The sequence below is a fragment of the Mobula hypostoma genome, chromosome 2, assembly GCF_963921235.1.
Source record: "Mobula hypostoma chromosome 2, sMobHyp1.1, whole genome shotgun sequence".
NCBI classification, from domain to species: Eukaryota; Metazoa; Chordata; class Chondrichthyes; order Myliobatiformes; family Myliobatidae; genus Mobula; species Mobula hypostoma.
This window is the reverse complement of record NC_086098.1, coordinates 23,467,313-23,482,859: the sequence shown is the minus strand read 5'-3', so window position 1 is coordinate 23,482,859 and position 15,547 is coordinate 23,467,313. Positions and strand designations below refer to the sequence as shown.

At 42.4% G+C, this 15,547-nt stretch overlaps 1 protein-coding gene across 1 annotated transcript in view; it reads right to left on the bottom strand.

The window, feature by feature from the left end:
* Positions 1 to 4,445: 4,445 nt before the first annotated feature.
* Positions 4,446 to 15,547, bottom strand: part of nkain2 (sodium/potassium transporting ATPase interacting 2) — a 663,645-nt gene continuing 652,543 nt past the window's right edge. The window contains exon 7 of the mRNA XM_063034222.1: positions 4,446 to 7,292. Coding sequence (XP_062890292.1) covers positions 7,283 to 7,292 — 10 coding nt within the window. The 3' untranslated portion in view covers positions 4,446 to 7,282. The remainder of the gene's footprint in view (positions 7,293 to 15,547) is intronic.

Below are 15,547 nucleotides of genomic sequence, written 5' to 3'. Positions count from 1 at the left end.
CCTCCAATCACTGGGAGCAGGCCTGTGCCTTAAATCCACTGATCCCTGACCCACTCCCACACAGTTATAATCTCACCGACTTAAATGATTTCCAGTGCATACTCTTCACGTGCATCTCCACAAAGGAATGACCCTATCTCAGATACGGCCAATTCAGAACAACCCGTACAAAATGCTGATGGAACTTGGCAGGTCATCTATGGAAATGATAAGCAGTTGGTGTTTCAGGATGAGACCCTTCATCAGGACTGCGAAGGGAGGGGGAAGAAGTTGGGGGAAGAAGTTGGGGGAAGGAGGAGGAGGAGGAGAAGAAGCTAGAAGGTGATAGGTGAAGGCTGGTAGGTGGGTGAGATGGGATGAAGTGAGAAGCTGGGCGGTGAAAGGTGGAAAAGGCAAAGGTCTGGAGAAGGAGGAATCTAATAGGAGAGGAGAGCAGACCAAAGAAGAGAGGGAAGGAGAAGTGGCAGCAGGTGATGGGTAGCTGAGGAGAAGAGGTAAAAGGCCAGAGTAGGGAAATGAAGAGGGAAGGGGAAGGGAAAAAATACTGGAAGTTGGGGAAACCATGTCAATGTTATCAGTTTAGAGACTACCAAGGCAGAATGTAAGGTGTTGCTCCTCCAACCTGAGACTGGCCTCATCTTGGCAGAAGAGAAAGCCTTGAACCGATATGTCGGAATGGTATGGGACTAGGAATTGAAGTGTAATTCCGCTTTTTGCAGATGGAGCTGAGGTGCTCAACAAGTGGTCCCCCAATCTACGTCAGGTCTCACCAATGTAGGGAAGGCCACACTGGGAGGACCAGATACAGTAGACATCTCCAACAGATGTACTGCCCTAGACCTGAAGTGTGACTGTATTTCCCCATTCACCAAAATTGTCAGTCGCTCACTGCTCAGTGGATGTTTAATGGACCCTGAAGACAGTGAAGAATTTTTACATAAAACCTTCAATCTCTTGTCTCCAGTTATCTACAAATGGATGCTGGGATACATTTATATGCTTGATAGTGCCCTCTGACTTTTGACCCAAGGGATTAATCTTTATATGTGGATCTAAATGTGAATATTACCATAAGACCGTAAGACAGAGGAGTAGAATTAGGCTATTTGCCCCATCGCGTCTGCTCTGCCATTCAATCATGGCTGATCCATTTTTTCCCTCATCAGTCCCACACCCCAGCCTTCTCCCTGTAATTTTTGATGTCGTGTCCAATCAAGAATCTATCAAGCTCTGCCTTAAATAAACCCAATCACCCGGCCTCCACAGCTGCCTGTGGTAATAAATCCCACAAATTCACCACCCTCTGGCTAATGAAATTTCACTGCATCTGTTTTAAATGGATGCCCCAGTATCCCTAGGTTGTGCCCTCTTGTCCTAGACACCCCCACCATGGGAAACATCCTTTCCATATCTACTCTGTCTAGACTTTTCAACAAGATTTCTATGAGATTCCCCTCCCCCATCCTTCTAAGTTCCAGTGAGTACAGACCCAGACCTCCACACATTCCTTGTATGATAACCCTTTCATTCCTGGAAACATCCTTGTGAACCTGCTCTGAACACTCTCCATTTCTTAGATGAAGATCCCAGAACTGTTCACAATACCCAAGGTGAGGCCTCACCAGTGCCTTATAAAGCCTCAGCATCACATCTTTGCTCTTGTATTCTAGACCACTTGAAATGAATGTTAACATTGCATTTGCCTTCCTCACTACCAACTCAACCTGCAAGTTAACCTTTAGGGTGTTAGGCACAAGGACTCTCAAGTCCCTTTGCATCTCAGATTTTTGGATTTCTCCCCATTTAGAAAATAGTCTGCACATTTATTTCTTCTTCCAAAGTGCATGACTATGCATTTTCCAACATTGTATTTCATTTGCCACTTTCTTGCCCATTCTCCTAATCTGTAATTCCTTCTGCAGCCTACCTGTTTCCTCAACACTACCTGCCCCTCCACCAATCTTTGTATCATCTGCAAACTTGGCAACCAAGCCATCTATTCCATCATCTAAATCATTGATGTACACTTTAAAGAACATGGTCCCAACATCGATAGCTACGGAATACCACTAGTCACTGGCAACCAACCAGAAAAAGATCATTTTATTCACATTCATTGCCTCCTCCCAGTAATACCATGGGCTCTTAACTTGGTAAGCAGCCTCATGTGTGGCACCGTATCAAGGGCCTTCTGAAAGTCCAAATATACAACATCCACTGCATCCCCTTTATCTATCATACTTGTAATCGCCTCAAAGAATTCCAACAGGTTCATCTAGCAAAATTTTCCCTTAAGGAAACCATGCTGAGTTAGCCCTATCTTGTCCTGTGTTACAAATTACTCCGTCACCTTGTCCTTAATAATTGTCTCTAACATCTTCCTAACCACTGAGGTCAGGCCAACTGGTCTTTAATTTCCTTTCTGCTACCTTCCTCCTTTCTTAAAGAGTGGAGTGACATTTGCAATTTTCCAGTCCTTCGGCACCATGTCAGAGACCAAAGATTTTTGAAAGATTATTTCTAATGCCTCCACAATCTCTACCGCTACCTCTTTCAGAACCCTGGGTTGCAGTTCATCTAGTCTGGGTGACTTAGATTAGTGAACTACTTCCCATTATAGTGAGGTACAGTACAAATAAACCTGATTTTCTCTTCTCATATTTGCTCTTTTTAAATTAAGGGTGGGTATCATTAAACTAATTTTACATTTCCTTATTCGGGGACTGCTGAAAAAAATAGAATCGTCCATTTGAAATTGATTCTTCAGGACAAATGAATTCTGCAATCTCCTTTGAATTAGCATTATAACAAGTACAGTGCTAACGGGCTGCACTCCTGCAGAAAAAAACTAAACTGGATGGAAATGGCGGTGTGTTTCATGTTCCAATTATATTACTTTCTGTTGTCTGTTTCCTAGTTTTAGGATGAGACCTAGCCTCTACTGGAGGTACATACGATTTGTTTTTCTGTACCTTGCAGAATAAGATTCTGAAAATTTGAGGACATTAAAGCTGGAAAATTACACCGATACATAAACCTGGATTTTGGTACTTGGACATTCTAGAATCCCCAAAAACATGTAAACCAAAAAGAAAACTTCTTTCAAAATTCTGCAAACAAACCCTTGGGACTTAACTTTTAATGAAGCCGGAAGAATGAATGCAAACCCAATTGCAGGATTCACTCTGTTGGCTGAATATTTATCAGCACGGCACTCCGCTGCAAAGTTCTATTTTTGTGGATGGTGGAAGATGACTTTAGTGATTAATACCATTTCAAAACTTATGTCCAAATATGAAGCTAAAACTGCTTCAATTAAAGGAAGCATTGCCTACAAGAACAAAACTAAATCAAAAGATCTATGCCTGAGAAGCAACTGTACTTTGTGAATGAAGGACTGGGAAATGTTTTACTGTTAATAATATCAGGGGCGAAAGAACACTCAAGTGCAGTGTGGATGGCTAATCTGATGTGAGGGATTCCGAAATACATAATGCAGCTTGCCTGATTGCCATCCACTTAAGGTAATGTAAGAAATCTCAGCAGACTCGGTATTTATTGCTATTTATTTGTATTTGCATTTGCACAGTTTGTTGTCTCCTGCACTCTGGTTGATCTTTCATTGATCCTTTTATAGTTGCTAGTCTAGAGATTTGCTGAGTATGCCCACAAGAAAATGAATCTCAGGTGACGTATATGTACTTTGACAATAAAATTTGCTTTGAACCTTAAACTTTAATGCGAATGATTTTCCCTATCTCACAATGCTTAGATGACACCCAAGACATCCTATATGCTTAAAAGAGGTATTTCTGTTCTTATATTTTCCCCCCACCTTTGGACAGCTGAGTTAAAATGGAGTGAGTTACCTCCTGCAACACATCTGTCATGAATGTGAAGTGAAAAATGGCCCTCTTCCTTCAATATAAGTTTAAAATGAAGAGCATATTTATTTGTCTAGAGACTGGAACAAATCATTGGACTAAAACTTGGCATCATAAGATCATGTGCATGGAAGTAGCAAGTAAAATAGCTGTAGTTACCAAGGTTAATGTCAAGATAGATCACTGAAGCAAGGGAATGGTAACTTGCTTTGCTTGAATGAACAACATTAGGTTCAATCTAACTGAGGGAATCTATAATTCTATCAGATGTGGTACTATTAAAAATTAACATTGATATGACTGACGAGGAACAAGAGAAATTTCTCCCATTCCATCAGTTTGTCATTCACTTGGAGTTTATAATTACCTGTGAATTGATTTCGCAGCTGTTGACAAAAGAGGCAAATGATCAGTTGTCATTGATGTTAGTGAAAGAAAATATTGGTACATTTTAAAGGTAAACATATACCCTTGTACACTACTGTAATAGAATATTAAACCATTTCCCACAACAACTTGGTAATCCTGAAAAAATTTATTTCATTCAAATAAAAAGGCTTTTTCAAAAGTGCCGACAGCACAAGGGCGTTCAAGTAAACAGGGATTATGCTCCCCTTCAAAGAAGAGATTAGACAATAAAAGTCAGACATTAAGAGGCAAATAATAGCACTAAATTTGATTCCAGTCATCGATTTTCTTCATCGATGTAAATCCATCAGTCTTCAAATTTACTTTTATAATTGAACATGAAATAAAATTTCCGTAACATTATCTACAATTATAAAAATAAATATTTCATTAAAATATGTAACAAAAAGAAAGAATAGTGTTCTATTTCCACCACCTGGCCACTAATCTGGTGAAAATGATGATCTAGCCTTTAAAGAGCTGCCAGGTTTTCTTGCCATTGTTTTCAGCTGGTAGTGAAGGTGAAAATCTATTTTCCAACTGTTCCTTCTGGCAACCTGCCTGTGGTATATATTGACAATCAAAACAATTGGCTTAATAATGTAGGGCAAAGTCATTGTTTAGTGATATATTTCTTACTAATGATTCTTATAATCCTTACAAATTATGAAATGAAAATAAATCATTCTTAATATGGTCCCTGTAACTTTGATAATTGTGATACATCCTTTGAAGTAGAAATTCACCTTGAGTGTGAGTCATCATATTTTACTCCACTGAACTCAATGAATAGACCAAGCCGAGCATACCATGAGAGGCCACACAGTTACTATTGTTCAGAGATTGAAAAACAATTGGTAACTCTAAATGGTCACTGCATTGCACACAGTTTAAAATTCATTCCAGAGTGCAATGTGCTGATTCAACTTTCCAGTAAATGAAGCACTTCCAAGTTGGGTTGTGTTTGTGGACGTGGATGTTTTATGCATCGACCCATGATGAATTTTTATCCTTTGATCTCCAGTCTATCTCAGGTTGTTCCTCTCTGCGCCTTGTGGCACATTGGGTGGCAATCTTGCCATTTCTTTTGATTTTTCAGTTTTTTTTAAATGAGGCCGAGTTGCTAGCTCGACGCTCAACCCAGCACGGATGGAAAACATGCAGGAGCCAGCCGGATTTGAACCGGGATCACACGCCTCGAAGCGCGGTGTGAATGCCATTTTGCCACCGGCCGGCCCAGTCAATCTCGGGGCCAATAATAAGTTCAGGCTTTCATTTTACAAATGTTATCAACAAAATCTGAGATTGAATGCAGCTTTTTCAGAACCTAATAAACTATTAATTTTATTTGTATTAATAAAGATCTCAATCTGGACATTATCCGGCCTTGGGGGAATCACATCATAATTGCACAGATGGTAGATTCCCTGCCAGGCAACATTTTCCCCAGTATTTGGACCCGTTCCCAACGTAATCAACAAAAAAAATTAAAAACATGTTTTTACTCACCATTTCATCCAACCTCCATCTCAAAGAAAAATGATATAGTTGAAGTGCTCTGGTGACATGTAAAAATAATGAAACAATCACTGTGCCCTATAGTATTACAAGCACAGATAAATAAACTGAAATGTAACTCCAGGCTGTGACATTTGGCATCAAATGCAAGCACTCGGCAAGAACAGGCGTTTGATCAGGCAAGTATAGAATGTTAATATATGCACAATTTACTATAATTTAGTTCTTAATAACATCCCCCAAGCTACCAAAGAAAGCACAAACATGAGCCACAATTATAGCTAAGATATAATGTTTAAGACATAGTCTATAGCAGATTTGGATTCCAAAAACACCATGGGACCAACAGAGTGTTAATACAGATAATAAAATCGTGTTCCTTTTATACAGATAGTAACAAAGATGGTTATCACAAAGTACATCAATAGACCAGTGCATTAAAAAATAACAGTAAATACAATTTCTAGCCTTTAGTTTGCATTAATGAACATAATGTACATGTATCCCTGTGTTAAAACATAACAGCTGCTGTATACATTCAGATATTAAAATGTAGACAGCTTTAGTGGGTTACAGCGGAAGCAGTGGAACATAGAAACAAAAGTCTCTTGACTACACTCTATTACCAATGTTTGCTTGGTTCTTGCCTTTCATCTATTTTTCATGTGACCTACAAAGGCTTTCAACTATTCATATACACTACTACAGCCTATTTCTTCCACAGCTTCATTTTTTTTTGTGTAGGGACAGTAAAAGATGAAGAGGATTATTTACCGAAGAGCCAGGGGAATTTGAAGCACCTCCTGCGGAGGCTATGGTAGCAACATGACTAAGATAGACTCCATCAGCAGTCAGACAGGGAAAAAGTTTCAACATTATTACATCCATCCTCCATAACCCCATTTTTAATTTACTTAGAGATGCTTAGTCCTGAATATATTAAGGCAAATGTGGAGCTAGTACAAGAATTAGCTCACATTTGGTAGCATCACCCAATCTCTAGTAAAATCATGGCACTGGTTCAATTCACCATTTGCATCTTATCCAGCAGAAATTCTTATTTAATAATGACCTCTAAATATAAACTGTTAATCTAATTTGTTGATGAACAGTTACAGTTATTATAGTTGGCAATCTGACAGGAAAACTGTGCAGTCACTTTTCCACTTTACCCTGCAGAGGGCGCCAGAACTCTAGTTCAACCTTTTAGGCACCAAACTTCCACTTACAGTTGAAACACAGAGCAGAACTTTTGCTGGTAACTGTGTGCAGTTTTAAAACTTCGAAGTCTTTCATATTGTCTGCATTTTAGTTGGGTCTTCTGTTATTCCAAATCTCTGAGTTAGGACATCACTTCAAACATGATCAGTGTTCCACACTGATCAATACAAAAGCCACCACCACCAGATTCTTTGAAATTAAGGTATGAAAAGTTTGAAGTCAGGAGAATTTTAAGGCATCCAGCTTCCTGCTTATTTTGACCTGAAATGATAAATTAGAAGTGATATCAATTACTATATAAAAGTTTACAGTATTTTTCTAAGCTTCAAAGAGATTTAATAACAATTGCATGTCAATGCATTTGATACAAGGCAAAGAACTTGAGGGATTTGATTCTAAATCTTGTTATCCAGTAGCAACATGTATTAACAAGATACAGGACTAGAGAAATCAAAGTAGTTTTACAGGGATATTTAAATGAAGCGGTGAGAGACAGATTTCAGGTAATACTGGTTTTGGATGCATTTTGCTACTTTGGTACTATTTACATCATATTCCTCATTGCGATTCAGGGTCAGATGGTCAGATCAAAAACGAGCACACGTACTCTGATTTTAACTTAGTGGCTTCCATTATTTTCCCCCAATTTCAATGACAAGTGAAATCCTGAAAAACAAACTGCAGTTACAACTGCAACACACACAAAATGCTGGAGGAACTCAGCAGGTCAGGCAGCATCTATGGAAATGAATAAACAGTTGACTTTTCGGGCTGAGACCCTTCTGCAGTTACTACTGGGGTTTTATCAACTAAAGCAGTCAGCACATTTGTAAGGGATGTTACGTGACCATGGGTTTTGTTTACTGTGGGCGTCACTTTAAGACCCTGGACAAGGTGGGAGTATGACGTCAGCATAACAAAATGCGGGGGGGGGGGAGAGAGGAGAGGAGAGGAGAGGAGAGGAGAGGAGAGGAAGAGAGGGAGAGAGGGAGAGAGGGAGAGAGGGAGAGAGAGAGAGAGAGAGAGAGAGAGAGAGAGAGAGAGAGAGAGAGAGAGAGAGAGAGAAAGAGAGAAAACACCTTGTAATATCTCTACGTGTTTTTCGGAATACAACTCAACGGCTGAGATCTTCTGTGACTGTTACTTCATTTTCCCAGCGTAGAATCTGTGGAATTCTTCGTGATCGTCTCCTCATTGCATTTTAATGTGGATTTACAAGTTTCTTCCCTCATCTATTCCGTGGATAGCTGAAACTTTTCAGCTTGACATCTTAAAACTTTAAGAACTGTTCTTAAACTTGGCAGTTTAGGAGCCACAAGTGCATAACACTGTTAACTTCTGTTTCGAAGAGTAGTTTGTTTAATTTTCTATATTTTGAGTAGATCCTAATAAATATAGTGGTTTAACATTAAGCCCTGAGTCAGTTTGTGGTCTATTGCTGCTGCTACGTAACAGGGATTCGGGTTTAATGTGTTAGACTCTCAGATAACTACCTTAAATAACCACAGAAAGTTATATCTGTCATTTTTAAAAAAAGATAAAGGATTAGCTTTACTTGTTACATACACAGAAACATTGAAACCTACAGTGAAATGTGTTGCCTATGTCAATGACCAATGCAGTCTGAGATGTACAGGGGCAGCCTGCCAGTGTTGCAGTGCTTCCGGCACCAACACAGCATGCCCACAACTTACTAACCGAACTCATACATCTTTGGAATGTGTGAGGAAACCGGAGCACCCGGTGGAAACCCACAGGGTCATGGGGAGGGATTACAGACAGCGGAGGGATTTGGACATCGATTTTACAGCTGGCGCTGTAAAGTTATTACTGTGCACTGACCACTCTTCTACCTTGCTTCCTAAACGCTAAAGTAGTGAACTGCAGTGACAGTCAGAACTGGTAAGGTTGTGGAGCTTTACATAGACCAGTGATAACTTTGAGAAACTCTTCAGAATAGTCCAAAAAAGCTGGGCAGTCACTGCTCTGTTGGGGTGTAAACACAAGAGATTCTGTGTGTGTTGGAATTCCAGATTAACACACACACACACACACACACACACACACACACACACAAAATGAAAACTGGAACTGTGAAGCAAATTGAGAAACAGAACAAATGGTCATCCATTGCTTTGATGCCAATTAACCTCTATTGGAGTTTTGCCGCTAAACGGAAAGCACTGACAGAGCACAGTGAGAGGAGCACTAATACCAGTCAATCAACAAATCCCGGACAGACAGCAAGACTGCATGTATCTCTCACATAGCCTAGGGGAGCTGAATTCTGGTGGGCGAGGAGGCCCATTGTCTTTTCCTTCTGGTCTCTATCCAACACAGTAGGCATATATTGGATTAGGCTAGGACTTTCTTGGAACTACTCCGAGCATGCCACCATAACTTTGCTGGAAGCACAGCAGACCTTCCCCTTTACGTTTGTCAACCTGCAGCAAAGATGCACAGAAGACTGGGAGCAGCTGCTAGAAAGTTCAGCAGGGTCTCAGCTTCAATCATTAAGTTTAGTGGTAGAACTCCCAGTTTTACAGCAATGACATTGGTACGTACTGTACTGGAAATTAAAACTGGAACAGCTATGCGAATGAAGACGGAGAAAATGCTCATCCATTGCTTTTATGTCAATAGAGAACATTACAGAGATCACAAGAAACTTGGGATGCACAGGACTTAAATTTAGAGGGACAATGATTTGATTATCTTGGGAGATTGGGAATACAAATTAAAGGAGTTGTCGCTGTACGCATTGACTAAATATGACTGAAGGACAGAAACCAGAGATAGGTGACGACTATTGAACAGACTGCAGAGCTGCTCTGCAGGTTACCTTATTATGACCACTGATTGTTCAGATTTATATTGAGGACATGGTCTTAGATATCTTTTCAAGGTGTGCACATAATGCAAACCTGTAAATAAGGTAATGATTGGTCGATTTCAGGAATCTGATGGGATCTGGATGGAAAAATGAAGACAACTAAACAGTACACTCCCAACATGAGAAAATCAGCAGATGTTGGAAATCTGGAGCAACACACACACAATGCTGGAGGAACTCAGCAGACCAGGCAGCATCTGAGGAAAAGAGTGAACAGTCGATGTTTCAGACTGAGACCCTTCTTCAGGACTGGGTACTCTTAAAATGAATTTTGGAACAGGTTCACCTGTGGTTTAACAGTTAACACTTTGAAGGTAACAGGACAAATTGAGAAGACTTTTTGCAATATGGAAGTGTAAGTTCTTGCCATTATGAATAGAGGGATTGAGTACTAAACAAGAAATTTATGCCAAGCTTAGTATTGTGCTCATTTAAGAGGTTGGAGAGGATGTAGAAGGGATTTGCTGGAATTACATTAGAGATCATGGTCTTTGGTTAGTTAAAATTTCTTAAACCATGGTGCTTGCTTTACCTATTCGCAGGATCCGGGCATCACTGACCAAGCCAGCATTTACTGTGCACTATCTTGTACACCGCTGTCAATCTCCTGAAAACCCCTGAAGAGGTGCTGTTGAGAGGAGATTTGACAGAGATGTACAAGATCGTGCCAGCTGTAGATAAGGTAAATGGAGAGAATCTAATCCCATTAGCTGATTGCTTAAGGGGCCACAGATTAAAATCTTTGGCCAAAAGTTATGTGTTTCTTCATTCACACAGAGAGCTTCAGGGTGGTGGAAAGGAAACTAATCAGGCCTTTCAACAGGGAATTGGATAAGAAATTGATGGAACATAGCTTGCAGGACTGTGCAAAGGACAGGGGAATGGGGTTGTTGGAATTACTATTCTCGGAGCCACCATAAATTCAGTGGGCTGCACCATTCCCTTTGTGCAAAATCAATCCTATTGTTCAAAGTCTAAATCTTTAGAAAGTAACCAAATTATTAAACATTATTGTGCAAAACATAATTTAGGGATTATTCACCATTGTATTTACAGTTCTTCAAATGTTAACATTAATGGCAGTTCATAAGTTATTTTTTGTTGTGTTTGATAAAAGATTGCAATGCCTCAAAAGCGATTTTTGGAGTGGTAATATGGTTAGATTTTCATTAGCATGTTCATGCTATTTCAAATATTCTTCCTGTTAGTTAATTTCAAGTGATTCTATTAGCACCAATGTTGAAGTTTGAGTAAATTAACTTGAATTTTGAGTAACCAATGAGATGAGATTCCCCATGGTCAAGAACAACACGCTCAAAATGCTAGAGATACTTGGCAGGCCAGGCAGCATCTATGGAAAAGAGTAAATAGTCGATGTTTTGGGCCGAGAGCTTTCATGGGGACAACTCTCGTTTTCCCCATGGTGGTAGTAGTTTTTGCCTCTAACTACATGAACTTAGCCTTCATGAAAATCCTATGCTCCACCACACTAAAGCTAAATTAGTGCAAAAATTCCTTTTGTACTTGTGAACATTCACATGGAGTTGATATGCCAAGAAAATCTGGATAGCACGGTTTAGATTTAACGATTTGACGTGACTGTTCTGATTCAACCTTTGCATGTTTTAAACATTACCCAAATATTCTAAATTATTCAGTCACTAAGTTATCCTATGTATTTTTATACAGAATAATGTGTGTGTCACGGTTCCAATCCTTAATTCCCCATTTTCTCCTAATTTCCTTTGATGGCGGCACACCTGGTTTTCATCAAGACCTGCAGCATAAGAACCCCGGCTTTTCACCCACTAGTTGCCAGATCGTTGGTTTTGCCAGTGTGGTAATTAATATTTCCCAGCCGCTTAGGATTGTGTGTTCTAAGTTTTGGTTCAGTACCGAGATTTACCAGTGAAACTCAGTCTCTTCATGTCAAGATAAGTATTCTAAGTTTTACTTCAGCACTGAGGTTTACCTGTGTAACTCCATCTCTCTGTGCTAAGAAAAGTTTTGTCTGCCACTTTCTATGCTCCGTGTCAAGATAAGTTCTTGAGCTACAACAGACAGGATCTCCCGGTAGCCACCCACTTCAACTCTGCTTCCCACTCCCATTCAGATATGTCCATACATGGTCTCCTCTACTGCCATGATGAGGCTAAACTCAGGTTGGAGGAGCAACACCTCATATACTGTCTAGGTAGTCTCCAGCCCTTTGGTATGAACATAGAATCCTCCAACTTCCGGTAATAACCTCCCCCTCCCTTCCTCTATCCCTATTTCACTCTGCCCCCTCCCCCAGCTGCCTATCACCTCCCTCATGGTTCCACCTCCATCTTCTACTACCCATTGGTTTCCAGCCTATGAGGTCGATGCTTCCCCTCCCCCACCCCTTTGTCTTTCAAATTACTGGTCTTTCAACCAAACCTACAAACATTCTTCAAGTCTTTCCTCCTCCTTCATTCTTCAGTCCTGACAACGGGTTCTGGCCCGAAACGTTGACTCATCGTTTCCACTGATGCTGCCCGACCTGCTGAGTTCCTCCAGCGCACTGTAAGTGTTGCTCAAAATAAGTTCTACCTGCCCCCTGCACTCCCTCCTGTTTGCCGTTCAACGCTCATGCCTGCGTCTGCATCCTAACTCAATCTCTGTGCCTGTGTCCTGAATTTGGGTTCACCTTGTTCATTGCAACAGAACAATCTGGCCACTGTGGACCCAGCAGACACAAATACCCTTCAACAAGCCCTCGCCAGCCAGGGTTCCCTACTGGGACAGCACGACCAACTCCTCCGGGGGGTCATGGAGAACCTCCGTTCCCTGTCTGCTCACGTCACGCAGATCGGTGACCAGGTGGACTGTGTATCCACTCATTTTAGTCAACCCACTCCTGGAACCCTGACTAACCAGCCCAGACAGCCTGTAGCAGCAACCCCCCACGTGCCAGCAACATCCCCGCCAAGAGAGCCTCACGTACCTGAACCGGAGCACTACGCTGGGGATTTGGGGAAGTGCTGGGCCTTCCTTCTTCAGTGCTCCTTGGTGTTCGAACAGCAGTTGTCCACGTACTCCACGGATAAGTCAAAGATTGCTTATATCATGGGGTTCTTGCAGGGAAGTGCATTAGCATGGGCCGCAGCTGTTTGGGATAACCAACCGGATATCTGCTCTTCCTTCGCCACCTTTATCGCGGAAATGAGAAAGATCTTTGACCACCCCGTCCGTGGTAAAGACGCCACCAAGTGTCTACTCACTCTCCCTCAGGGCTCACGCAGTGTTGCCGAATATTCCGCGGAGTTCTGGACGTTAACGGCCAAATCGGGGTGGAATGATGAGGCACTCCAAGGGGTATTTCGGAACGGTCTCGGTGACATGGTGAAAGACGAGTTAGCGGCAAGAGACGATACTGACAGCCTGGATTCCTTGATCTCCCTGGCCACCAGGTTGGACAATCGCCCCCGAGAACACCATAGAGAAAGAACTGGTTGTCCACCACCTTTGGCCACCCCGTGGCACTCATTACCGCCTCCCACCAGAACAAGCCTCTCTCGCGGCTGGCATTATCCAACCCTCATCTTCCCCTGTAGGAGCAGGTTTTTTTCTTTGTGGGGAAGAAAGACGGCTCACTGTGACCCTGCATTGACTACCGTGGCCTGAGCAGCATCACCATAAAGAATAAGTATCCCCTGCCCCTCATCAACTCTGCTTTCAAGCCCCTTCACGGAGCCACAATTTTCTCTAAGTTGGACCTGCGGAATGCCTATCACCTGGTCAGGATAAGGGAGGGAGATTAATGGAAAACAGCTTTTAATACCCCCCTCGGTCATTTCAAATATCTGGTCATGCCATTCAGTCTCACCCATGCCCCCACCATCTTCCAAGCCCGCGTAAATGACGTCCTTAGGGACCTTATTAACCGTTTCATTTTCATTTATTTGGACAACATCCTAATCTCCCATAGTCTTCAGGAACACACCCACCATGTCCGTCAAGTTTTTCAGAGGCTTTTGGAGAACAAGCTATTCGTTAAGGCAGAGAAGTGCGAGTTCCATGCCCGTTCTGTCAGTTTCCTGGAGTATATCATCGAGAGCAGGCAAGTGACGGAGGATCCTGAAAAGATCCGGGCGGTGGCAGAGTGGCCAAAACCCACGACGCTCCAACAACTCCAGCGATTTCTGGAGTTCGCAAACTTCTACCGTTGCTTCATCAGGGATTACAGCCCGGTGGCAGCACCCCTTATTCAACTCACCTCTCCTGTGACCCCTTTTCACTGGACCCCCGAAGCGGACTCAGCCTTCTCGGAGCTGAAGAGGCGTTTCACCTCCACTCCCATCCTGGTCCAACCCGACCCCTCTCGCCAATTCATTGTGGAAGTCGATGCCTCCGACTCTGGGATGGCAGCGGTCCTCTCCCAACGCTTCGTCCCAGACCAAAAACTCCATCCCTGCGCCTTCTTCTCTTGCTGTCTATCCCCGGCCGAACGGAACTACGATGTTGGGAATTGGGAGTTGCTGGCTGGAGGGAGCTGAACATCCATTCATCATCTGGACGGACCCCCCAGTCGCCTCTTCGTGCCTGACTCTGTTCGGTCTCAGATTCTCCAGTGGGGGCACACTTCCCGGTTTGCCTGCCATCCCACAATCGATCGAACTCTGTCCCTTCTGAAGCGACATTTCTGGTGGCCCACCATGGACGCTGACACTTGCTCCTTCGTCTCTGCCTGTTCTGTGTGTGCCCGCAGTAAAATCTCCCATCGGCCACCTGCTGGGCTGCTTCATCCCCTACCTGTCCCTAGCTGCCCTTGGTCTCACGTTGCTCTGGATTTCGTTACTGGACTACCCCCTTCACATGGGAACACTGCTGTACTCACCGTGGTGGACCATTTCTCCAAAGCCATCCACTTCATAACCCTTCCCTCATCCGAGATTTCCATCAAGACAATCCAGACAACCCTGGTGGTTAGCCTGGAGGCTCCCGTTGGGTGGGGTTCTGTCACTGTCCCAACTACTAATCCCCCATTTTCTCCTAATTCCCTTTGATTGTGCCATGGTTCCGACCATTAATTCCCCATTTTCTCCTAATTTCCTTTGATGGTGGCACACCTGGTTTTCAGCAAGACCTGCAGCATAAGAACCCCGGCTTTGCACCCACTAGTTGCCAGATCGTTGGTTTTCCTAGTGTGGTAATTAAAGTTTCCCGGCTGCTTAGGATTGTGTGTTCTAAGTTTTACTTCAGCACTGAGGTTTAACTGTGTAACTCCGTCTCTCCGTGCTAAGAAAAGTTTTGTCTGCCGCTTTCCTTTCTACGCTCCATGTCAAGATAAGTTCTGCCTGTCTCCTGCCTTCCTGCACTCCCTCCTGTTTGCCATTCAACACTCACGCCCGTGTCTGCATCCTAACTCAATCTCCGTGCCTGTGTCCTGCGTTTGGGTTCGCCTCTTTTCTTGCAACAATGTGAAAATTGTTGCAAATTAAGGCAGAAACTGAATGTTAAAATGATCAAATACAGTGTTTGGGTTGTAGAACTTAATTTTGTGAACTAAATACATTATTGTCACTAAGTTGGACACTAAACTGTAATATCTGAATAGCAGTGACTATAGTCAAAACCAGTTTATCATTTAATATTAATG